This window comes from Hyperoodon ampullatus, assembly GCF_949752795.1.
Source record: "Hyperoodon ampullatus genome assembly, chromosome: 4".
NCBI classification, from domain to species: domain Eukaryota; kingdom Metazoa; phylum Chordata; class Mammalia; order Artiodactyla; family Ziphiidae; genus Hyperoodon; species Hyperoodon ampullatus.
Genome location: NC_136917.1, coordinates 87,001,390 through 87,027,357, shown reverse-complemented (window position 1 = coordinate 87,027,357; position 25,968 = coordinate 87,001,390). Strand labels below are relative to the sequence as shown.

Genomic DNA, 25,968 nt, shown 5'->3' with positions numbered 1-25,968 from the left:
TATGTACCTATACCTGTGTGAGAGCTACAGCTAGAAATGATTACATACTTATTTTCTTTTCAGTATTGGACATATTATATCATCTGACTTATTGAAATTTTACCTCAAAAGACACAGCCGAAAGTTCCTATCTGTGTAATTAAGCAATCTCCCTTCTGTTGTTCAGTGACATTGTAGTGTTACAGATAATTAAGTGGTAGGATCCTAGGACTAGCTCTTGGTAAGGGGTTTAATGTCTTTAAAGTCGGCCAGATGGGATGAAGAAACTAACAAATGCTTGTTGAATTACCTTGTCCAAGATGAAGGCTTGATAGTTACGGGGGAGTGACCGTTGATGAGAGGAATGGAGGCATGGGAGTACCCTGCATTAGAGGGTCTTTTTGAGCAGCCATAATGAGATTCTTGAAGCTATTTCTCAAGTTTTAAAACCCTTCTCAGGAATCTCTCTTTGACTTTAGGTATACTCTTACAATGTCAGCTATCTCTAAACCAGTGGTTCTCACCCTGGGCAATTTTTGTTCCCAGAGGACATTTGACAATGTCTGAGACATTTTTATTTACCAGTTGGGAAGGTAGAGGCCATGGATGCTGCTAAGCAGCCTACGTTTCACAGGACAGCCTCCAACAACAAAGAATTATCTGCCAAAAATGTCAGTAGTGCCACGGTTGAGAAACTGCTCTTATCAATAGAGTTGAATGCATGTCATAAAATAGATGGTAGAGTTTCTCAATTCTTCTTCAGTGACAAATTCCATTCCTTAATTCCTGTGCTGCTTGGTGAAGGAACATGACATCAATTACTCTTGTTTTTTTAAGTCATCATATTGACCCCAAATAATTCATTCATTTATTCATCAAAATATATTTACTGTGTGTTTAAGGTTGTAAGGTTTAATACTTTCAAGGAGTTTATGCTACAATTGATCAATTTAATTTAATACACCAAGAAAGAATGAGCATATAGATATTGGAGTGTTATGAGGTAAAATTAAAAATAGCTACCTGTTACAAGCTTATGTAAAATAAGACATTTTGTGACTAAAGAAGAATTTGTTTTATTGCTTTTAGGGTATAATTAGAGCAAAACTAGTTATATTCATAAATCATTATTTCTTAATTGTGGTGATGAAGCAATGAACAAAAATGCAATAAATTAAAGGTAATAAATCTTTGATAATGTGATAGATTTAATTGCTTACCTCTTACTGAGGCAAAACTAGCTATATTTTGTTGAACAGTGTCTAAATTCAGTATATGAGTTTAAAATTAGACTTTCCTCAAGAATTTTATTCCAAGAATGAGTTATTCAGTGTGTCTACTGACACTTAAAATATTCTAAATTAATTCCATTAAAACATCTATATGTATGTGTACGTGTATATATGTGTGTATATATATATTTTAATGTAAGGAAAATCTTTCTTTTTACCATAATGTTAGTGTATTAAATGTAAACATATCTTTTCTTTCCTGAGGCATTGATTTGCTAATTTTGTTGTTTATGTTGGAATATTAGGTGCAATAGAAATGAATGAAACAAATGAACACATAGTTTCCAGAAAAATAAACACAAAACAAATGACCAGTAATCCTGTGACAATGAAAGAAATATACATTTTTTAAAAAAGAAGCTATTTCAACTACCAGATTGGGAAGGATTACATAATTTGATAGTACCCAGTGTTGTGTAGGATATGGGAAAATGAGCCTTCTTATAAAGTCTTGGCAGAAATGTAAATTAGTATAACCTTTTGGGAGAATAGTTTGGCAATATACATCAAAATTCAACTTGCAAACCTTTTAACTTAGAAATTCCACTCCTAGGACTTTAGCATACAAGTACTCAGAGATACATGTACAAGCTTAACATGTTGAGTTGGTTGGGTCTGAATCCTGACAGTATGGCTTATTACCTTTGTGAAAATGGACAGATTATATAATCCTTTTATGCCTCATTTTCCTCAAAATGTAAAATGGTAATAATAATGGCACCCAATTCATAGTGTTGTTATGAAGATTACATGTATGAGTAAATGTGGAATACTTAGAAGAGTCCCTGGCACATAGTAAGTTCTGTGTATTAATTTTTTTAAATTGAAGTATAGTTGATTTACAATATTATATAAGTTACAGGTGTACAATATAGTGATTCACAATTTTTAAAGGTTATACTCCATTTAGTTATTATCAAATATTGGCTATATTTCCTATGTTGTACAATATATTCTTGTAGCTTATTTTATATATAATAGTTTGTATGTTTTAATCCCCTACCCCTATACTGTCCCTCCCTACTTCTGGCTCCCCACTTGTAGCCACTAGTTAGTTCTCTATATCTGTAAGTCCATTTCTTTTTCTGTTATATTCACTAGTTTGTTATATTTTTGGATTCTACATATGAGTGATATTATACAGTATTTGTCTTTCTCTGTCTGACTTATTTCACTTAGCAAATAGCCTCCAAGTCCATCCATGTTGCTGCAAATGGCAACATTTCATTCTTTTTTATGGCTGAGTAGTATTCCATTGTATATATATACCTCATCTTTTTTTATCTATTCATCTTTGATGGACACTTCAGTTGCTTCCATGTCTTGACAATTGTCAGTAACGTGGCTATGAACATTGGGGTACATGTATCTTTTAAAATTAGCATTTTCATTTTTTCAGATGTATACCCAGGAGTGGAATTGCTGGGTCATATGGTAGCTCTATTTTTAGTTTTTTGAGAAACCTCCATACTGTTTTCCACAGTGGTTGTACCAATTGACATTCCTACCAGCAGTGTTCAAGGGTCCCCTTTTTCCACATCCTTGCCAACATTTGTTATTTGTGTTCTTTTTTTGATAGCCATTCTGACAGGTGTAAGGTGATATCTTATTGTGGTTTTGATTTGCATTTCCCTGATGATTAGCAATGTTGAGCATCTTTTCATGTGTCTGTTGGCTATCTGCATGTTGTCTTTGGGAAAATGTCTATTCAGGTCTTCTGCCCATATTTTAATCAGGTTGTTTGTTTTTTTTTGATGTTGAGTTGTATGAGCTGTTTATAAATGTTGGATATTAACCCCTTATTGGTCATATCATTTGCAAGTATTTTCTCCCATTCAGTAGGTTGTCTTTTTGTTTTGTCAATAGTTTCCTTTGTGATGCAAAAATCTTTTAAGTTTAATTAGGTCCCATTTGTTTATTTTTGCTTTTATTTCCTTTGCTTTAGGAGACAGATCCAAAAAAGAATTTCTATGATTTATGTGAAAGAGTGTTCTGCCTGTGTTTTCCTCTAGGACTTTTATGGTTTTCTATCTTACATTTAGGTCTTCAATTCATTTTGAGTTTATTTTTCTACATGGTATTAGAGAATGTTCTAATTTCATTCTTTTATATGTAGCTGTTCTGTTTTCCCAGCACCACTTATTGAAGAGACTGTCTTTTCTCCATTGTATATTCTTGCCTCCTTTGTCGTAGGCTAATTGACTGTAAGTATGTGGGGTTTTTTCTGGGCTCTCTGTTCTGTTCCATTGATGTATGTGTCTGTTTTTGTGCCAATACCATACTGTTTTGACTACTGTAGCTTTGTAGTATAATCTGAAATCAGGGAGCATGATTCCTCCAGCTCTGTTCTATTTGTTTTGGCTATTTGTGATCTTTTGTATTTCTATGTATTGGTTTTTGTTCTTATTTTTAAAATTACTGCTTGGGGTGGTTTTGTACGTTAAGGACTCTGAGCACAATGCTTAGGTTTTTCAGGGGCCTTTGGCTATGTTTGAGATCTGAAAAATTTTTGTTAGTTCCAAAATATGAAAAGAAAACTGTTACAAGGTATAATATTATGTCACCTTCATTAATTATTAAATTTGATATATACAAAAACATTTCAAACAATTTGTAGGTTAAACTTCCTCACTTATTAATATCTGTGTATGAATGAGGGTTTCTAAGAAATCACATATATATGTGTGTGTATACACACACACACACACACACACACATAGTTTGGATAGAGGCCAAGGATTATACAGGTCTCAAAACAGTGGCAAAGCACTGGAAACACACTAAATATTCATCAGTAAGGGATTGGTAAATGAATTATGTTAGGTCTATACTAACCCCACAATTTTCCCATATTATTCAGGTTTTAAATAGAATAAGATAGGTTTTTATATATGCTTGTATCACCAGAGTATATGATAAAAAGCAAAAACAAGTTATAGACTAACATTTATGGAATGAGTCTATTAATTAAAAAGTACATATATGTTTGTATATACATAGAACATATTTAGGAATAGACGTTATAGAATAACATTTATGGAATGAATCTATTAATAAAAAAGTACATATATGTTTGTATATACATAGAACATATTTAGGAATGGATGTGAATCGATGGGGTATGTAGGGAAGCATGTTGGGGCCAATATTTATAATAATGTTAAATAAATGTGGTTTTATTTCTTATCTGTTTGCAGTTTGTTTTTGTTTTTTGTGGTACACGGGCCTCTCACTGTTGTGGCCTCTCCCGTTGTGGAGCACAGGCTCCGGACGTGCAGGCTCAGCTGCCATGGCTCACGGGCCCAGCTGCTCTGCGGCATGTGGGATCTTCCTGGACCGGGGCACGAACCCGTATCCCCTGCATCGGCAGGCAGACTCTCAACCACTGCACCACCAGGGAAGCCCTGTTTGCAGTTTTATTTGAAAACTTATGTTAGCATGACTCTCTCCAGAATATTAGCTATTTATTTTCCTTCCCATTATGTTAGTTCCTTATCCTTTCACTAAGCATTTGTTCCTTAGTCACATTGCTTTATGTAGTTTTAGACTAGAACACTCTCAAAGCTCTTTTTGAAAATGCTAATATTTTATGGCCTGTGCTTCCTTGTTCTATAATTTTTCTTAGCCCATCTAAAAGCTCTAATGCATTAATAAAGAATGGTATTAAGGAAAACTTCAGAAACATTTTTCTTTTTGTTTTGCATTCCTTTATGTTTGTTTGAGTGATCAGTGACCCTATCCTTTGTGAAAGGTTACATTTGTTTGGAAATGAGAATCATTAATTTTTGACTTCTGGAGAATTTTTCCATAAATAGAAGTCATACTGGCAATCTCTCGGACTGCTGATTAGTAGTGACTATGAAACAAAGAAAAAATTGGATTACATTTCTCTTGGACTCTTCAGAATTCTTGGCTAGATGTCAGATGTTGCAGGTGATTTATTAACATCTTTGTTGAATGAGTGAGTGAATGAAGATGGTTTTATGGAGAGATTTCAGGGAGTTTCTGAATAGTGAATCTTGTCTCTGGCTTCATATTAGGATCACTTAGGGAGCTTTAAAAAATGCTGATGCCTGGGACCTGACCCAAACCAATGAAATCAGATTTTCTGAGAGTTAGATCTAGGCATTGGAATTTTTTGTAAACTTTCCAGGTGATTTTAATGTGCAGACAGGATTAAAAAATCTGCTGTATCCCGTTAAAACTTTTTGTAGAAATGTGTGTTTTACTTTCAGGGGGGAGGGTGTGTGCAAATTTTCAGAGGGCTTAACCCAAAATGGCTAAGGACTACTGCTCTAGTTGAATATCTTTCATATTTAAACAATGTCTTTTATGTTAAACTTTTCTAACTTATATTCCTCAAGTTGTATAGCATTATTGGGGAAAAATTAGCATTTTTACAGTAGTCTAACCGGAATTTCTTTTTAACTCTGTTTTTTCTTCTGATCTACCATACTTCTGGACTAGTCTTGACTTGTAAGGTATTTGAAGTTTAAAGAGATGCCCTTTCCCTGAGGTTATCTCTTTCACTTTGCTACTCATAAAAAGATACCTGTGAATTTTTTCTTTTTTCTTTTTTTTAGATTCCTAAATATAGCATAAAAATTGTTTTCATTAGCAAACACTCATAAATTTAATAGTTTATACGATTGGTTGCTCTTTATTGTATCATGTAGAGCTTCCACAAGTAAATGCATGAGATTCTGAGATTATTACACAATTAGTATTTATATCTAAAACAAGATTATACAGTGTTGCTGCCTGCCCGCTTTTCAGATTTGATGGAAATCTAATGATATAATAGTAAATGACAAAGTTACTGCATTTACCCATCTAAATATGTGCCACAAAGCATTCTTATCGTACTCTCATTATTTATCTATCAGCTATAAATATAAAGGTAGTACACCCCCCCGCTCCCCCCACCACACATATGGAGAGAGAGAGAGAGGAATTCAACTCAGCTATTTGTAGGTTGTTTGTTTATCTCCTGTTTACTGGAAATGTTTTTGCATGGTAGATCACTATGTGGTAGAGGGCTATATCTCAGCCTCTAATAATTTCTAGCACCTGAGATCATGCATGTGCCACCACACATGCATTCAGCTTGTATTACCTTCAGGCTTGAATCTGAGGTTGCTTCCTTTGTCTCTGTCATCTACAGCCTCTCTCCTTCCCCTCCAGCTCCCCTTTGACATCTGCCTCATTTTTGGATCACCCTTCTTTGCCAAAGGCTGGAAGAGGTACTGTATTTTATTGACTTTAATCATCCATTTATTAAGATTATATATGCAAATATTTCCTCTCATCTAATCACTACTTAATTGACTAATTGGGGACTCAGTAATTTTAGTTCATCCAAATAACTTGAAAAAAAGTCAGGTCTATAAAGTTTGGAACATTAGAAGAATATATTTAAGTGTCTGTTGTGTGGGTTTTGGCATTTTGGATAGACGAGGCATCAATTTGTGATCTATTGCAAACTAAAAGCAGGGTAAATGGAGTTATGAATCCATAGTTTAAGTGAGGCAAATTAAAGATAGCAAGTTGCTCCAAAATATGAACATTAATATGTCTGCCAAAAGAGGAATTTTGATTAATTTTAGTACAACGGTAGAGAGTAAAGGTCCAGTTTAATTCTTTTGTTGACTCAATTTTCTAGTTTCAAATGAGGTCTCTTTATCAGAAGTTGTTATTACCTATCAGTAGGAAATATGTTTGAATTCTAGAAGACTGTGTTTAACTCTCTAGTCTTATATTCTAAAGTAAAGCCCGACCTCAGGCCTCATGTTTCCCAGTACATTTAAAAAAATTTAAAGTCAGAACATGTTTAACTTTTACAGTGGAATATAAATAAGATCTCTTAATTGAAGAATGGTAATTCTCTATGTGGAAAAGTGATTATCTTGGATTTTGTGAGATATGAGTCAGCAAACTATAGCCTATAGGTCAAATCCAGCTAACCACCTGTTTTGAGCAGTCTGTGAGCCAAGACTACTTATTACACTTTTAAATGGTTAAACAAATCAAAAGAATAACTATATTTTGTGATACATGAAAATTATATGAAATTTAAACATCAGAGTACATAAATACAGTTATATTGGAACACAGCCATGCTAATTCATTTACCTGTTGTCTATGGGTGCTTTCCTGCTACAGTGGCAGAGTTGAGCAGTTGTGACCATATATGGCATTCTCATCACTTCACACTGCTGCTTGGCATACTATAAATCACAGTGACATGGTTATAATTCAACAGTGTTTTGAATGCCACACATATCATTGTACTACAGCATTTACTTACTTTTTATTATCAGTGCATGCATGTCATGTCAAAACAAGAAAAGAAGAGAAAATGGATTTTGGATGTCACACTTTAAGACACAGTGGAGTGTGGATTATTTTGTTATTGAATTAGATGGCAAAACATTGTGTTTATCATGCACTGGCACTATGGCTGTGCTAAAATAATAAATGTTGACATTATCAGACTAAACACTCGTCTCAATATTACTGACTCACAGGAGAGCACTAGTCAGAAAAATTTAAAAAGTTAAACTGGAATACCTCATCACAGCAGACTTTCTTCAGAAAAATAAAATATGAAAATGTGGATGAAGCCAAAATAAGTTTATGGGTGGCTTATTTGTTTGCCAAGCAAAGAAAGCCATTTATCAGTGGTAAATTAATTAAATAGTGTTTTACTGCAGTAACTGAAGAAATATGTCGAGAGAAAATAAGTTTATGACCATTACTCTTTCAGCAAGAACATTTGCTTGAAGGGTTGAGAACATTGGGGGCTAAATCATTAGTAAATTAAAAAAACACGACAAATGATTTCAACTAAAGAATTACTTTTGATGAATAAATAGCCTGTGTGGATCAACTACAAACAAGAATATTTTCATTGAAGTTGAGAAAACACTAATTCAGTACAAACTGAAGTGGAATCTGTTAAGATGTAATTTTACAACTGATGTTAAAAATATGTGTGGATCAGAAGGAGGTTTAGTTGAACAAATTTACAAAGCTTGTGAAAATGTTAGGTGTTTAAATCCTGTGGTTATTCATTGTATTATTCAATAGTAGGCACTTTATGGAAAATGTTGTAATCTAATCATATGGTTATTGAACCAATAATGTCAACAGTGAACTTCATTTGCTCTCCTGGACTTGACTATCATCAACTTCATGGATTTTTGTCAGAAATTGAAACTGAATATCCTGAATTTCCTTATCATATAGGACTTTGATGATGTAGAACTGGTTAAGTTTTATTGTGATTTTTTTTGAGCTCAGAGTCATGATTGAAATTTTTCTAATAATCAGAATTTCCCTCAACCACTGTTACTGAACACTAAATTCTAAAAGCTTTGGAAATTAGCTATGTAATGAATTAAACCTAAAATTACAACATAATTCAGTGCTTACGTATAGAACTTATACTCCAGTAATGTCATTTAGATGACAACTAATGTTGTTTGAATCCCAGGTAATGTCAGGCAGTTTTATATACTTCTTGTACTGTCAAACATTAAAACATGAAGCCACATCACCATTCCCACCAAATTTGTAGCTGATGTATTTTTTGAGCTCAAACTACATTTCCAGCAGTGAATTTTGGACTTCAGTACAAATATTTTGACATTTCAAAATCCATTTAACTGTGCAGTTGAGGAATTCCCACATAACTTTCAATTAGAAGTGATGAATCTGCAACGTAATGACATGCTAAAAAGCATGCAATATAATTTTATAAATGCCTGCTAAGCAATAAATATACTCAATTAAAATATGCTCATGGATTGATACTAGTATTTGGCAGTACCTATCTTTTCAAAGTGAAATACATAAAATCTCATTACATATCTTCATTTACAAGTGAATATTATAGTGGATTTTGTTGATAAGCACTAACTTTGAGTCCCAGTGAAAGGAAATAATAGCACCCTCCAAAGATTTCTGTCCTTATTATTAGACTGGTGTTACAATAAATTGTACCCAGTTATTATTATATTTTGAATTTGTCGATAAAATATTTGTGAATATTTGTTTTCTCTTTTGCTATATTAATACTTACATAATATCCTTGATTTTGCCTCATGGGGGCAAAGCCTAAAATATTTACTCTCCAGACCTTTATAGAAAATGTTTGCTGACTTCTGTTGCAAGGAATGACACCAATTTAACCCATTGGAATGTCTGAATCAACCTTATCAATTAATGGAATGACAAATAATGCAGTACTCTCACATGTTACGCAGGACCTCGGTTTTTGTTATGTCTGTTTTTGGCTGTTTTCATTTATAATCTTAAGTCAATTTTGGTCTTTGTTTAAACATATACTGCAGTTATATTGGATTGTGTTAGGGGAATACTTTTTGAGTGAGTGAGTTGGGAAGATTTGGAAATATGTAAAATGTTAGAAGGCAGATGATATGTTAGGACAGTTTGGTTAAGGGAAATAAATCATAGAAGGCAGGTGGATTTTTTTGTATTGAGGTGGATTAGGTTGTATATTAGGAGAAATTCACAACTTTTGCTTGGTTGGTTAGGAGCCATCCTCTTCGGTTTAATCTGTTTAATCTTGAGAAAAGCTAATAGATTTGTGACATGGGAGAGAAGGTCATCCATAAATTGCTATGCTGCTGCAATTGTATTTTAAGAGTTTCCAAGAAATGGTTTATTTCTTTAATTTATGTGGCAGTAATAGAGAAGAAGAGTTGTCAGAAAAGTTACTTCAGGCAACTGTAACCCTTATTCCACTTGGGTTTTTATTAACCCAAATGTCACAATTAATGTGACAGTATTAGGAATTTGCAATTTATAATTTTTTAGGAAGTTGGGTCTCTTTAAGAGTGCTGTATGATTTAAATAATAATAGCCAATGGTTTGAGGATATATAAAGTATTGTTATAAGTATTAGAAGCTTGTTATTATCCACAATAATTGCTTTAAGCTTTTGTATCTTTTAAATACAACCAAATCTTTAAAAATTTTCTAACTAATACATGTGGATGATAAAACTGCAAAATCTTACAAAAGGGTATAAGTGAAAATCAAAGTTCTCCCTTTTTTTTGACCGTATTTCAACCTTCTAGTGTGAATTCATGAAAAAAGTTTATGTATCTTTCCAGAATGTATATACAAGCATATGAATGTATATAAATTGTATTCTTAAGTGGAGTTATTCTATGCATACTCTTGCATCATCTACTTTTCTTAACATATATGAAATCTTCTTAATAGTGTACAGTGTTTTCCTGCTTTCGTGTATGTAACATAATTCATTTAATTTAGTTATTTATTGATGGACATTTATGTTATTTCTACTGTAGTTTTTTTAATTGCCAGCGGCAGATGCAGGTTCTGTCGAGCCTGAAGTTTACAAAATTTGGAGGGGAGGAACATCTAACAGAAAAACTATACAAATTTGCAAATATAAAATTAAGTATGGGACCTTGGAATGTATCATGCAGGTGTGGTTTCTGAAGGTTATGTGTCATTAGCATCATAGTAAATTCACGTTTGGTTATTGCGAGTGTAGGTAGTGGCACAATAAACATCCTTGTATTTACAGCTTTGCACACTTGTTGAAGCATATATATTGGATAAATTTTATGAGGTGGAATTACTAAGATGGAGAATATTAGTTGTTAAGATCATGGGCTTAGAGTTCAAGCTGCCTGGGCTCTAATACCAGATCTTCCACATACCAGCTCTGTGAACTTGGACAAGATCCTTAACCTCTGTGTACTTCAGTTCCTCATATGATAATGAAAATAATATTAATAGTTTTGTTATAAGACTGATGTGAATTTAAGTGCTATTTCTAAAGTGCTTAAAACTGTGCTTGTCAGTACATGTTAAGTATTATGTCAGTTTTGTGAGTTTTTTTAATGAGATAGTGTCATTTTATGACATTTAAATATTTGCATCATGGGATTCCCTGGTGGCCCAGTGGTTTAGAGTCCGGCTGCCAATGCAGGGGACACGGGTTCGTGCCCCGGTCTGGGAAGATCCCATGTGCCGCGGAGCGGCTGGGCCCGTGAGCCATGGCCGCTGGGCCTGCGCGTCTGGAGCCTGTGCTCCGCAATGGGAGAGGCCACAACAGTGAGAGGCCCACGTACAGCAAAAAAATAATAATAATAATAATAAATAAATATTTGCATCATGATTGTTTAAGTATACCATGATATCTAATTTAAAATTTTAAATAAGCCTTTTGAACTGTTACTGTTATATTTGTGTACAGAACATATGCAACAATGACATCATAGTGAATACTTCTTTGAAATTTGCAAACTAGTTTTACATTTATTAAATCATCTATATATAACCTGTATATACTGGAATTTTTTCCTCTTAATCCACTCCACTCCAGGTGGAGAAAAGGAACAATATTTTCCAAATATAATTCCATTCTTCTAAATCTTCTTTGTCTTTTCTACTTTGAATTTGCAACCATGGGTCTGTAGAGATTTAGAAATATTAAGAAATTTTGACTTCAAAGGCTTATCTTTGCTCAATTTTTTTATTTAGGAAGACTTTGTATAAAGCTCAGCTTTGCTTTGTTTGCGCTAAGGCTGTAAAAGATTAAAGCCTCAAAAAGAGGTACTATTTTTTTTGACATGATCAAGAGCGAGATAAAGTAGAGGAAACTAATATTATTATTCCTTTTTCTCTGATCTTCTTATCCTTCCCTTTTTCTTGTCTCCTTTCTTCCTCCAGCCTTCATTGCTCAACGTAACAGGTAGTAAATTCTAGCTAACATAACAGACCTGCCAGAGAACAGAAGTATTACTAGCTCTTCTAGGCTTTTTTTTAACTTCTAGGACCTTTCCAGCTCTTTAGAGAATCTAATAAGCTGGTGGTAGGTTTCTTTCTCTTTCTGGGTTAAAACTGTTTTAGCACAAATCAGAAATTTGAAAAGAAATCACGAGTACCACCTCATTCTTCTCACAAATGAGCTGAAATGTGTATGCCACAAGTTTAGCATATACAAAACTTCATATTTAATTCCTCATTGAAAGCTTATATTTTTCAGAAGGCTGAATGATTGCTAAAGGAAGTAGAAAGTATTAGCAGATTTGGATTTTAATATACTTGGCTAGAATTGCCACGTGCCAGTGGTCTCTGATAGAGGGAGTTAGGCAGTCTAAGGTGGTTTAAACAGTGGATCAGGACTCTCTGGCTTTCACCTCATTCCTCCCTTCTTACCCCATTTCAAAGTAAAAAGAGGGCAACACTACAATTTACTAGAGTAACTATGATGCTCACCACAATCAAGTGTCATCCCTTGAATTTTTCCAAGTGATAAATATGAAGAAATAAATAGTAAAACTCCTCATTTTTTGCTTCATTTTAGATTTGTGGTGATATTATTACTGTCATGTCACATCAAATCAACATGTATGTGTGTGTGTATGTGTGTGTATATGTGTGTGTATAGAGACATACTGTTTTGTTTGCATCAAGAATATCAAAGACATGCAAGCTTATGTTAATTTCTCATGCAACCGAAATTCTTCACATTTCCAAAAAGTTAAAGTTCTTGGAAATGACACTGTTGTAAAGGGAAAAACAACTTTTAATTATGAATGGCTCCTCTACTTTCAATGTAGCATTCTTGCAATTTCTTTACTTTACTTGTCCTTAATTAGGAATAATGTATAAATAATATAACTTGTTCTTGAGTTTTATTTAAAATACACTCAATCCTACCTCTGCCTTGGGAGCAATGTTAATTTTTGCATCCAGTGTTAACAAAATATTCTTTAAAAAAGTAGAAGACAATTTTTTTTTTTTTTTTGGCTGTGCCATGTGGCCTGTGGGATTGTAGTTCCCCGACCAGGGATCGAACCTGGGCCCTCTGCAGTGAAAGCACGGGGTCCTAACCACAGGACCGCCAGGGAATTCCCTAGAAGACAACATTTAAAGTTACTTTTCAGAAAAATATTTCTTACAAAACTAGTAAAATTGGTTAATAATATACATTTACATTTATAGGGAAGATGCTGTGCTTCCAAATCCATGTTAGGAACTTTAAAACTATTCATCATAGTTATAGGAAGCCTTTAAATTAAGTATTAATTTCTGTTTTATTAGGGAAGAAAATGGAAGTTTAGAAAAGCCAAGTAAATATTGAACGTGAAGGTGTCTGCTTCTATACCTTTTGTCTATTATACCAGAATAAGGTGCTTTACAAAATGCAGTAGAGGTGTAGAGTTATAAACACAAATAATTCTCTTAATCTGATGTAGAAAGGTAAAGTGATTAGCTTGATGATAAAATGTTTGCATGAAAGGAGTCAACCCGGTACTAATGACATCTCTATACAGAGAACAAAGCTTCCCTCACTGCACCACTGCAGTAGGGGTTCATATATCAGTTTAGCCCATATGGTGGGTGAAAATCATAAATTGTGCTGTTCCCACATTGAGGTAGCTCTTTGGTTTCACGCTCTAGATAATTCAGAATGATTGGAATCAGGAGAGCCTTGGGAGTTATTAGGGAATTGCAGAAAAAAGCTTAATGTGTGAACTCATGAGAAAAAGACATAGAGAACTGAGTTGAGCACATACTTGCACAGTGTGCAAGACACTGTGCTAAGTGTAAGGGATGTGCTGTGAAGAGTAAGCCATGGTGCCTGCATCTTACAGTTTGGTGGGACTATGTATTTATTTCAGGATGGAGCAGAGAATATGGTACAGTGAGAAGAATTGAGAAGAAACTAGGGAAAGAAACAGTAATAGTCAAAGAGAGGAAAGAAGAAGAGGAGAGGGTTGGAAGAAAAAAGGTCAATGTCTCTTCTACTAGAATGTAAGTTTCCTGACGCCAAACTTGTTTATTGTTGTATCCCTAGTGTCTAGGAGCATGCCTGACACAAGGTATGCTCTTAATAAACACCTGTTTAGATGAATGAAGGGAGAATTGAGAAGAGAGGTGAATGGAAAATTGAGCAGGAAGAAAAGAAGAGAATAGAGAAAGGTATAGGAGAGAGAAATAAAAGAACAGAGGATAGGAAAGTGATAAAGAGAGGGAAAGAGCTTTCTATCAAATTCAGCTTTGATGCAACATGGCCAAGGCAGTGGTGAGAGGCTTGTCTTTATTACCTCTAGACTGGGGTTGGGACGGGTACAGAGGTAGGGTCCTGTGTTCCAGACTTTCATGCTGATTAAATGAGATTATATATAGGGCAGAGTTTTATAAAGAGCAAAGCATTATGTGTGAGTGTTATTTACTTATGTATTTATAGTTGTTAATAAGTAGCTTGAAGCCAGAAGTTGAAATGTAGGTTTCTTGAGAATGACCTCTAATTTTAATACAGTAATGCTTTCTGTGTCTAGTAGTCAGGATATGAACTATTCTACAAAACTGAATTTTCCTGATAATCAAAGCTTATATTGCCATCAAATTCAACAAAATAATTTTACCAGATTTGATGTATGTCTCTTGTAAATATATATATATATATCCTTAAAAAATACCTATCTAATTTAACCTTTCCCTTATGATTCTGTATCATTATTATAAGCATCATTGATTATGTTTTGCTGTAATATATTACTGCCCTCAGAAACCTGTTGAGATTTATTATGTTGCTTAACTCTAAACATAGATGAAGTAATCTGGATTACTATTTTTTGAGTTCTTCTGATTATGTCTCATGGTTTTTCTGTCTCTTCTATCTCTATTACCTATTATTTAATAGTTTAAAAATCAAATTAATTTTTGTTATAAGAGATTTAAATAATATAGATAAATATAGAGTAAAATACAAGAGGCTTTTTTTGTCCTTAAATCACGCTGTATTCCAATCCGAAACCCCTCAGAGTGATGATGAAAGTTTGGTTTGTAGTAACCTGGTTTTTCTCCACACATAAATACATACATAGTGTATTAATCTGCTATGGCTGCCATGATAAAATACCATGAATGGGTGGATTAATCAACAGCACTTTACTTCTCATTGTTCTGGATGTTAGAAGTTCCAGATCATGGTGCTGGCCAGTTTGGGTCCTGGTGAAATTCTTTTCCTGGGTGTAGACTGCTGCCTTCTTGTGTACTCACATGACCTCTTCTTTGTCTGGGATTGGAGAGAGAGACAGCATGAGCGAACCCTCTGGTGTCTCGTCTAAGGACACTAATCCCATCATGAAAGCTCCACCCTCACAAACTCATCTAACCCTAATTACCTCCCAAAGTCCCTCTCTCCAAATACCATCACTTTGAGGGTTAGGATTTCAACATATGAATTTTGAGGGAATACAATTCAGTCAGCACATATACACATACATTTATTTCAGTATAAATGGAACCATGCTATATGTATTTTTCAGCATCATGCCTTTTAATTTAAGACTTTGCCTTGGAAGAACGTTTTATGTGTGCACCTCATTCTTTTTAGTGACTATATGCTATTCTGTATCTTAAATGGATTAAACTTTATTCAGCTATTCCCCTGTTGATGAACATTTAAATATTTTCTAGTTTTTTGTTTTATAAACAGTGTTATAACAAACATCTTCATATGGACTAATTGTGTGCACTTTGTAAAGTATTCTGGTAAGACAGATTTTTAGATGGTCAAAGAATATTCTAATTTGAAGTTTGAGAGACAATTCCAAGTTGACCACTAAAAAATTTGTGCTAGTTTTGTCACATCAATAGGGTATGTATCTTCCTTCCTTCCTCCCTCCCTCTCTCTCTCCCTCCTTCCCTATATTTTGAGTTGTTCTGATTATGTCTCATCGTTTTCTACCTCTTCTATCTCTACTGTGTATTATTTAATAGTTTAAAAATCATGTTCATTTTTGTTATGAGATTTAAATAATATAGATAAATATAGAGTAAAATATGAGAGGCTTTTTTGTCCTTAAATCACCCCCTATTCCAATCCTATACCCCTTCCATCCTTCCTATATCTTCCTTCCTTCCCTCCTTCCTTCCTTCCTTCCTTCCCTCCCTCCCTCCTTCCTTCCCTCCCTCCCTCCTTCCTTCCCTCCCTCCCTCCTTCCTTCCTTCCCTCCTTCCTTCCTTCCCTCCTTCCTTCCTTCCCTCCCTCCCTCCCTCCCTCCCTCCCATCTTCCTTCCTTCCTTCCTTCCTTCCTTTTTCTTTCTTTCTACAGCATTGAGAATACTGAATATTATCACTTTTTCATGCTTGTCAATTTTAGTAGGTGAAAAATAACTTACTATTCATTTAATTTGCAGATTTTTTTGTGTGTGGTTCAGGTTGTAAATATTTCCGTATGCTTACTGATCATTTGAATTTTTCTTGATGAACTTCCTGTTGTGTTTTTTGTCCATTTTCATAGTAGGTTGACTTTTTTCTAAGCGTTTTTCTACATGAGCTTTTGCTTGTAATTCCCAATGCAAATATTTCTTCGAAGTTTGACTTTTGACTTTATTTATCATCTCTTTAACTTTAAATAAATTCAAATATTCATATACTTGGGTTATTTAATATTTTGTGTATTTTGGGCTTCATGTCTTGCTTTAAAAAGCTGAAGATAAAATTTTTAATGTGATATGAGAGCTGTGTATGTATTTTTTATGATTATAGCAATTTTATTTTTCCTTTTTGTAGTTGAACTATAGTTGATTTAAAATACTGTGTTAATTTCAGGTGTTCAGGAAAGTGATTCAGTTATATATATATATATACATATATATATATATTCTTTTTCAGATTCTTTTCCATTATAGGTTATTAAAGGATATTGAATATAGTTTCCTGTGCCATACAGTAAATGCTTGTTGCTTATCTATTTTATATATAGTGGTGTGTATCTGTTAATCCCATACTTCTAATTTATTCCTTCCCTCCCTTTCACCTTTGATAACCATAAATTTGTTTTCCATGTCTGTGAGTCTGTTTCTGTTTTGTAAATAAGTTAATTTGTATTAGTTTTTAGATTCCAGCTGTGTGTGTTTTCGTGGTAGAAATATTTCTATTTAGGACCAAATGCATTTTATGTAACCAAAAATTGTCTGGTCTATGGGTACATATTAATTTTATGTATTTAATTGTATTCAAATCTATATATTAATAGAAAATGCCTCTATTGTAATATGTGAAAACAGAAATAGCTTATATTAAATTACCATGTGACTGAGCCTTACTTCCTTTTCTTTAAAATAAGGATAACAGTATCTATCTCATACGTTGTTGTGAGAATTAAATGAGATAACATATGCAAATAATACTAGATGTTATTTACTCAGATGCCTCCTAAGTACCATTCATTGTTTATACATTAGTGTATTTCGTCTTCAGAACAATGCTCTGAAGCAGGTATTACAGTACCCAAAATGATCCAATGAGCTTAAGCAAGTTGCCCAGGATCTCAGATAAAAAGTGGCAAAGCCAGATTATAAATACATGTTATTCTGAAAACAAAAATCATGGTTTTTTCACTATACACTCTTCCTGGGAGATGACCGGTGTTTTTTACTTCAGTCCTTTTCTCTTTCTCCGTTTTCAGTTTCTGTTTCTCTTTTGCTGTTTGATGGATAAGGCTCTCTAAAACAGACTGTCCAAGAGTACTCACTGTGATTATTGAAATGTTCTTTTCTCTGTCCAAAGAGGTAGCCATTAGCCACATGTGTCTGTTGAGTGCTTGAAATGTGGCTGATGGAACTGAGGAACTGAAATTTTACTCTTAATTAATAAATTAATTAAATTTATATATGCATTAACTTTTTTTAAACATCTTTATTGGAGTATAATTGTTTTACAATGGTGTGTTAGTTTCTGCTTTATAACAAAGTGAATCAGCTATACATATACATATATCCCCATATCTCTTCCCTCTTGCGTCTCCCTCCCATCCTCCCTATCCCACCCCTCTAGGTGGTCACAAAGCACTGAGCTGATCTCCCTGTGCTATGCGGCTGCCTCCCACTAGGTATTTTACATTTGGTAGTGTAAAATTACATGCGGCTACTGTTTTGGACATTGCAACCTTAGATATATGAATCCCTTTTTTTTTGTATGTATAAAGTGAGTGTAATTAACGTATTGATTGATAATGAGGAAACTGTTCATTCTAGGTTGAAAACTTTAGCAGAGGAACTTATACAGACACAGCAGATGCTTTTAAATAAGGAGGAAGCTGTCCTGGAGCTAGAGAAGAGGATTGAGGAATCTTCTAAGACCTATGAAAAGAAGTCTGAGTGAGTAAAACAAAAATAGTTTGAAGGAAGAAAGTTTAATTGATGTAATTTTACAGAAATACTTCAGTTACATGGAATTATGCATGTGTAATTTCTAGAAGCTGAAATTTCATGTTAAGTATAAAACTGTGTATGGTTGAATTACTTTCTAGGACTCTAGAAGAGTGATTTTGTGTTTTTATCAATATAGTGTACTGATCATGTGTCTCAATGTTTTAATGGTTTGAACTATTTTCTGAAAAACCCTGTTAAAACCTGTCTTTACTCCCCCTCATCAAAATCTACCAGATTCACTGTGAATTCCTTGTTAAGAAAGTGACAGGCCAGTATTATCTAGAAACTGGTTTCTGCTGTGTTAGAAGGAAGCAAATAAACTTACTAAAAAAGAGCAGTCTGTTTCACCTATAAAAATCCTTCTGATATTTGCTGTGCTGTTTTTGTCTTACTGTTTTTCTTGCTGATTTCTGGATCTGTAAATATTTTCATGGATCCTCTGACTTTACTTGTTTTGCTATACTCTTGTTTTTACTGATTTCAATAATTATGTTTTCTACTGTATTAAGGTTTAAATTTTGATTTAAAATTTCTAATCTGACTTTGGTCATTGTTTGCATCTCCAACAGGGGTTACTGGTATGGTTTCTCTAATCCTAGACTACAATATATAAATTTCTTGCTATCATACTTTCCCAATTGGTGTGATTTGTCAAGACTTTCAAGGACTGTGATGTGTAGCATTTGTCTGGTCTATACTTGCTCTTACTTTCTACACAACTTTTCAAATATTTTCTACTTCTCTCAAATTTCTGATCCTGTTATATACCCCATCATAGTCAGCAGATGGACCTCTCCTACATTATAGAAAAAATTAGAATCATTAGATGGCAAGTACCTTATTTTCTAGATATTTTAGATATCTAAATGCACCACGTTTGTACCCATTCTCTTTCCTTACTTCCATAGAGGATCTGTTCCTTTTCCTGTCTATTTCTTGTGCCTATTTTTATATCTCATCATCTCTTACTTTCCCAGAAATTTTGCATTGTTTTATATATTATGTTCACCTTTTCTTCTCAACTGTGTCCTGTGCTCAGTTTTTAAATATTCTTAAGTTTTGACTCCTGAAAATAATCTCTACCTTTCTTACCACCCTAGATAACCTGTCTTTAATCTTCATCTTTTTCCTCAATTACTGTCTTTGCTTTCTGTTTTCTTAGAACAAGTCAAACTTGCTCTAAGAGTGCTAATGAGCACTCATTTCCTCAAGTCTCACTTAGTAATTAACCTACAGATATCTGGCTTCTGCCCTGTCACCGTTGAAATCATCAATGACCTTTATATTGCTAAATTTAACAATTATCTTACTTGACCTCCTCACAGTATCTTTATTGACTTCATTTCCCTTGGCCTTTGGGACCAAGGTGACAGATCTTGCTTCTCTCTTTGTGGCCACTCCTTCTTTGTAAATTCATCCTCCCCACTCAGCCAGTATATTTTGGAGTTACCCAAGGCATGGCCCTAGGCTATGTCATTCTCCTCTCTGTACTCTATCTCTAGGTGATCCCCTGAAGATGACTCATGTATATTACTCTCCCTCAGATTTCGTCTCTGAACTCTATGGCCCTGTAATCAGTTGCCTACTTGACATGCCTCCTTGGATGCCTTAGAAGTACACTAAATTTCTCATATCTAAGGCTGAATTAAAAATCCCCTCAATATAACCCGACCCAACCCGACGCAACCTAGTTCACTTTTAGTATTTTTAAAAATTTCAGTGAATGGCAACACCATCAACCCTATTGTACAACTCAGGATATTAGGAGCCTACTTCTCCTACTTATACTATGGCTTTTATTACAACTTGGTGTTAAATGTCATATTGAAATTGATGAGCAGGAAAATTTGAGTTCCTCTGGATATTCCTTTAATAAATCTGGAAATTTTCAGTATTGCATCAACAGAAGATTCTACTGGGATTATAAAAATAAAATTTATCAACCATTGCACATAAAAAGTTAAAAAAATTATCTTTTGTTTTTCTCTATTTGCTAGTAAATCTCTTCAGATGACCAAGCAGTTGTACGTTTTAAAGTTTGGTACATGTGCACATTGTAAATGGCTCCTGTTTTATAATTTAGCAGATATAAAGAAATACGGTAGGATAGCTGACCCTCTCACCAGCATTGAGTTGCTGGAGGAGGGAATCTTTAAAGTTGTCTTACCCTGGAAGTTGTAGATTCTTTGATTTTTTTGGTAAATTCTCTTGACTCACATCTTCTATTCTCTCTTCATCTACATAATCAGTGTGATCCACATTCCTCCACCTACTTGTATTTATCAGAAGATGAGAATGGGCATAGAGGAGAGGAAGCTTAAAGGGTGGTGGACATATGGGAAATAATATCTCTTGAGTTTGTACTCTGTTCCACATACTATGCTAGATGTTTTATATATATTAATTCACTGAATGTTATCTTCACTATGCTTCCTGTGTAATTACCTAGATTTTACCTTTAAGACTTAGGGAATTTAGATAACTTACTTAGAATCACATACCCAATAAGTGATAGAAAATGCATGAGTTCCTGACTCCAAGCTTTCTGTCTGTTTGCTCACAGCAGTTGCTTGATCTTACGATTTTAACAGTGTTCTTAGGAGAATAAATTAGAAGGGATAAGTATGTCAAGCAGTTCAGGGAATGAGTCCAGTTTAACCCAAGTTCTGTCACCCCTTTGTTATTCATGGAGTTATTGTTAGCTTCAGGGTATAATCTTGAAAATGTTAAGCATATTTATATAACTAAGTAGTCATTGTGAAATCGCATTAATTTAGACATTGGTAGGGTTGAAGTTTGTCTTTGAATCATATATTAAAATATTTTGCTAAACAAATAGTCTGAAAGGAATTCTAGGGTAAATGTTTGCATTTCATTTTCTTAATATTTCTTAAACATTTCCATTTTTTGTGTGTATATGTAAATATATATGTCTACATATATTTATTTAAATATATGATTAAATGCAATTTTTTATGCCTTCATAAAGTTTTTTTTAATTGGAAAAGAAAGTAAAGTAAATATATATTTTTTATTAGTTTCTGCTTTATAACAAATTGAATCAGTCATACATATACATCTGTTCCAATATCCCTTCCCTCTTGCATCTCCCTTCCTCCCACCCTCCCTATCCCACCCCTCCAGGCGCTCACAAAGCACCAAGCTGATCTCCCTGTGCTATGCGGCTGCTTCCCACTATCTATCTACCTTACGTTTGGTAGTGTATATATGTCCATGCCTCTCTCTCGCTTTGTCACAGCTTACCCTTCCCCCTCCCCATATCCTCAAGTCCATTCTCAAGTAGATCTATGTCTTTATTCCTGTTTTACCCCTAGGTTCTTCATGACATTTTTTTCCTTAAATTCCATATATATGTGATAGCATACGGTATTTGTCTTTCTCTTTCTGAGTTACTTCACTCTGTATGACAGACTCTAGGTCTATCCACCTCATTACAAATAGCTCAAATTCATTTCTTTTTATGGCTAAGTAATATTCCATTGTATATATGTGCCACATCTTCTTTATCCATTCATCTGATGATGGACACTTAGGTTGTTTCCATCTCTGGGCTATTGTGAATAGAGCTGCAATGAACATTTTGGTATATGTCTCTTTTCGAATTATGGTTTTCTCAGGGTATATGCCTAGTAGTGGGATTGCTGGGTCATATTTGTAGTTTTATAAGGAACCTCCATACTGTTCTCCATAGTGGCTGTACCAATTCACATTCCCACCAGCAGTGCAAGAGTGTTCCCTTTTCTCCACACCCTCTCCAGCATTTATTGTTTCTAGATTTTTTGATGATGGCCATTCTGACTGGTGTGAGATGATATCTCATTGTAGTTTTGATTTGCATTTCTCTAATGATTAATGATGTTGAGCATTCTTTCATGTGTTTGTTGGCAGTCTGTATATCTTCTTTGGAGAAACGTCTATTTAGGTCTTCTGCCCATTTTTGGATTGGGTTTGTTTTTCTGTAATTGAGCTGCATGAGCTGCTTATAAATTTTGGAGATTAATCCTTTGTCAGTTGCTTCATTTGCAAATATTATCTCCCATTCTGAGGGTTGTCTTTTGGTCTTGTTTATAGTTTCCTGTGCTGTGCAAAAGCTTTGAAGTTTCATTAGGTCCCATTTGTTTATTTTTGTTTCCATTTCTCTAGGAGGTGGGTCCAAAAGGATCTTGCTGTGATTTATGTCATAGAGTGTTCTGCCTATGTTTTTCTCTAAGAGTTTGATAGTTTCTGACCTTACATTCAGGTCTTTAATCCATTTTGAGCTTATTTTTGTGTATGGTGTTAGGGAGTGATCTAATCTCATACTTTTACATGTCCCTGTCCAGTTTTCCCACCACCACTTATTGAAGAGGCTATCCTTTCTCCACTGTACATTCCTGCCTCCTTTATCAAAGATAAGGTGACCATATGTGCGTAGGTTTATCTCTGGGCTTTCTATCCTGTTCCATTGATCTATCTTTCTGTTTTTGTGCCAGTACCACACTGTCTTGATGACTGTAGCTTTGTAGTATAGTCTGAAGTCAGGGAGCCTGATTCCTCCAGCTCCGTTTTTCGTTCTCAAGATTTCTTTGGCTATTTGGGGTCTTTTGTGTTTCCAAACAAATTGTGAAATTTTTTGTTCTAGTTCTGTGAAAAATGCCAGTGGTAGTTTGATAGGGATTGCATTGAATCTGTAGATTGCTTTGGGTAGTAGAGTCATTTTCACAATATTGATTCTTCCAATCCAGGAGCATGGTATATCTCTCCATCTATTTCTATCATCTTTAATTTCTTTCATCAGTGTCTTATAATTTTCTGCATATAGGTCTTTTGTCTCCTTAGGTAGGTTTATTCCTAGATATTTTATTCTTTTTGTTGCAATGGTAAATGGGAGTGTTTTCTTGATTCCACTTTCAGATTTTTCATCATTAGTGTACAGGAATGCCAGAGATTTCTGTGCATTAATTTTGTATCCTGCTACTTTACCAAATTCATTGATTAGCTCTAGTAGTTTTCTGGTAGCATCTTTAGGATTCTCTATGTATATTATCATGTCATCTGCAAACAGTGACAGCTTTACTTCTTCTTTTCCGATTTGGATACCTTTTATTTCCTTTTCTTCTCTGATTGCTGTAGCTAAAACTTCCAAAACTAAGTTGAATAAGAGTGGTGAGAGTGGACAACCTTGTCTTGTTCCTGATCTTAGTGGAAATGGTTTCAGTTTTTCACCATTGAGGATGATGTTGGCTGTGGGTTTGTCATATATGGCCTTTATTATGTTGAGGAAAGTTCCCTCTATGCCTACTTTCTGCAGGGTTTTTATCATAAATGGGTGTTGAATTTTGTCAAAAGCTTTCTCTGCATCTATTGAGATGATCATATGGTTTTTCTCCTTCAATTTGTTAATATGGTGTATCACATTGATTGATTTGCGTATATTGAAGAATCCTTGCATTCCTGGAATAAACCCCACTTGATCATGGTGTATGATCCTTTTAATGTGCTGTTGGATTCTGTTTGCTAGTATTTTGTTGAGGATTTTTGCATCTATGTTCATCAGTGATATTGGCCTGTAGTTTTCTTTCTTTGTGACATCCTTGCCTGGTTTTGGTATCAAGGTGATGGTGGCCTCATAGAATGAGTTTGGGAGTGTTCCTCTCTCTGCTATATTTTGGAAGAGTTTGAGAAGGATGGATGTTAGCTCTTCTCTAAATGTTTGATAGAATTCCCCTGTGAAGCCATCTGGTCCTGGGCTTTTGTTTGTTGGAAGATTTTTAATCACAGTTTCAATTTCAGTGCCTGTGATTGGTCTATACATATTTTCTATTTCTTCCCGATTCAGTCTTGGCAGGTTGTGCATTTCTAAGAATTTGTCCATTTGTTCCAGGTTGTCCATTTTATTGGCATAGAGTTTCTTGTAGTAATCTCTCATGATCTTTTGTATTTCTGCAGTGTCAGTTGTTACTTCTTTTTCATTTCTAATTCTATTGATTTGAGTCTTCTCCCTTTTTTTCTTAATGAGTCTGGCTAATGGTTTATCAATTTTGTTTATCTTCTCAAAGAACCAGGTTTTAGTTTTATTGATGTTTGCTATCGTTTCCTTCATTTCTTTTTCATTTTTTTCTGATCTGATCTTTATGATTTCTTTCCTTCTGCTAACTTTGGGGGATTTTTGTTCTTCTTTCCCTAATTGCTTTAGGTGCAGGGTCAGGTTGTTTACTCGAGATGTTTCCTGTTTCTTAAGTTGGGATTGTATTGCTATAACCTTCCCCCTTAGCACTGCTTTTGCTGCGTCCCATAGCTTTTGGGTCATGGTATCTCCACTGTCATTTGTTTCTAGGTATTTTTTAATTTCCTCTTTGATTTCTTCAGTGATCACTTCGTTATTGAGTAGTGTATTGTTTAGCCTCCATGTGTTTGTATTTTTTACAGATCTTTTCCTGTAATTGATGTCTAGTCTCATAGCATTGTGGTCGGAAAAGATACTTGATACAATTTCAATTTTCTTAAATTTACCAAGGCTTGATTTGTGTCCCAAGATATGATCTATCCTGGAGAATGTTCCATGAGCACTTGAGAAAAATGTGTATTCTGTTGTTTTTGGATGGAATGTCCTATAAATATCAACTAAGTCCATCTTGTTTAATGTATCATTTAAAGCTTGCATTTCCTTATTTATTTTCCTTTTGGATGATCTGTCCATTGGTGAAAGTGGGGTGTTGAAGTCCCCTACTACGAGTGTGTTACTGTTGATTTCCCCTTTTATTGCTGTTAGTATTTGCCTTATGTATTGAAGTGCTCCTATGTTGGGTGCATAAATATTTACAATTGTTATATCTTCTTGGATTGATCCCTTGATCATTATGTAGTGTCTTTCTTTGTCTCTTCTAATAGTCTTTATTTTAAAGTCTATTTTGTCTGATACAAGAATTGCTACTACAGCTTTCTTTTGATTTCCATTTGCATGGAATATCTTTTTCCATCCCCTTACTTTCAATCTGTATGTGTCTCTAGGTCTGAAGTGGGTCTCTTGTAGACAGCATATATATGGGTCTTGTTTTTGTATCCATTCAGCCAATCTGTGTCTTTTGCTGGGAGCATTTAGTCCATTTACATTTAAGGTAATTATCGATATGTATGTTCCTATTCCCATTTTCTTAATTGTTTTGGGTTCGTTATTGTAGGTCTTTTCCTTCTGTTGTGTTTCTTGCCTAGAGAAGTTCCTTTAGCATGTGTTGTAAAGCTGGTTTGGTGGTGCTGAACTCTCTCAGCTTTTGCTTGTCTGTAAACGTTTTAATTTCTCCATCAAATCTGAATGAGATCCTTGCTGGGTAGAGTAATCTTGGTTGCAGGTTTTTCTCCTTCATCACTTTAATTATGTCCTGCCACTCCCTTCTGGCTTGTAGAGTTTCTGCTGAGAGATCAGCTGTTAACCTGATGGGGATTCCCTTGTGTGTTATTT

General features: G+C 34.4%; 1 protein-coding gene across 1 annotated transcript in view; it reads left to right on the top strand.

Moving 5' to 3' along the window:
* FER (FER tyrosine kinase) overlaps positions 1–25,968 on the top strand; it is a gene marked incomplete at both ends in the record, with an annotated part of 430,653 nt that overhangs the window by 82,849 nt on the left and 321,836 nt on the right. Inside the window, 1 exon segment of the mRNA XM_079702183.1 lies at positions 18,333–18,455. Coding sequence (XP_079558309.1) covers positions 18,333–18,455 — 123 coding nt within the window.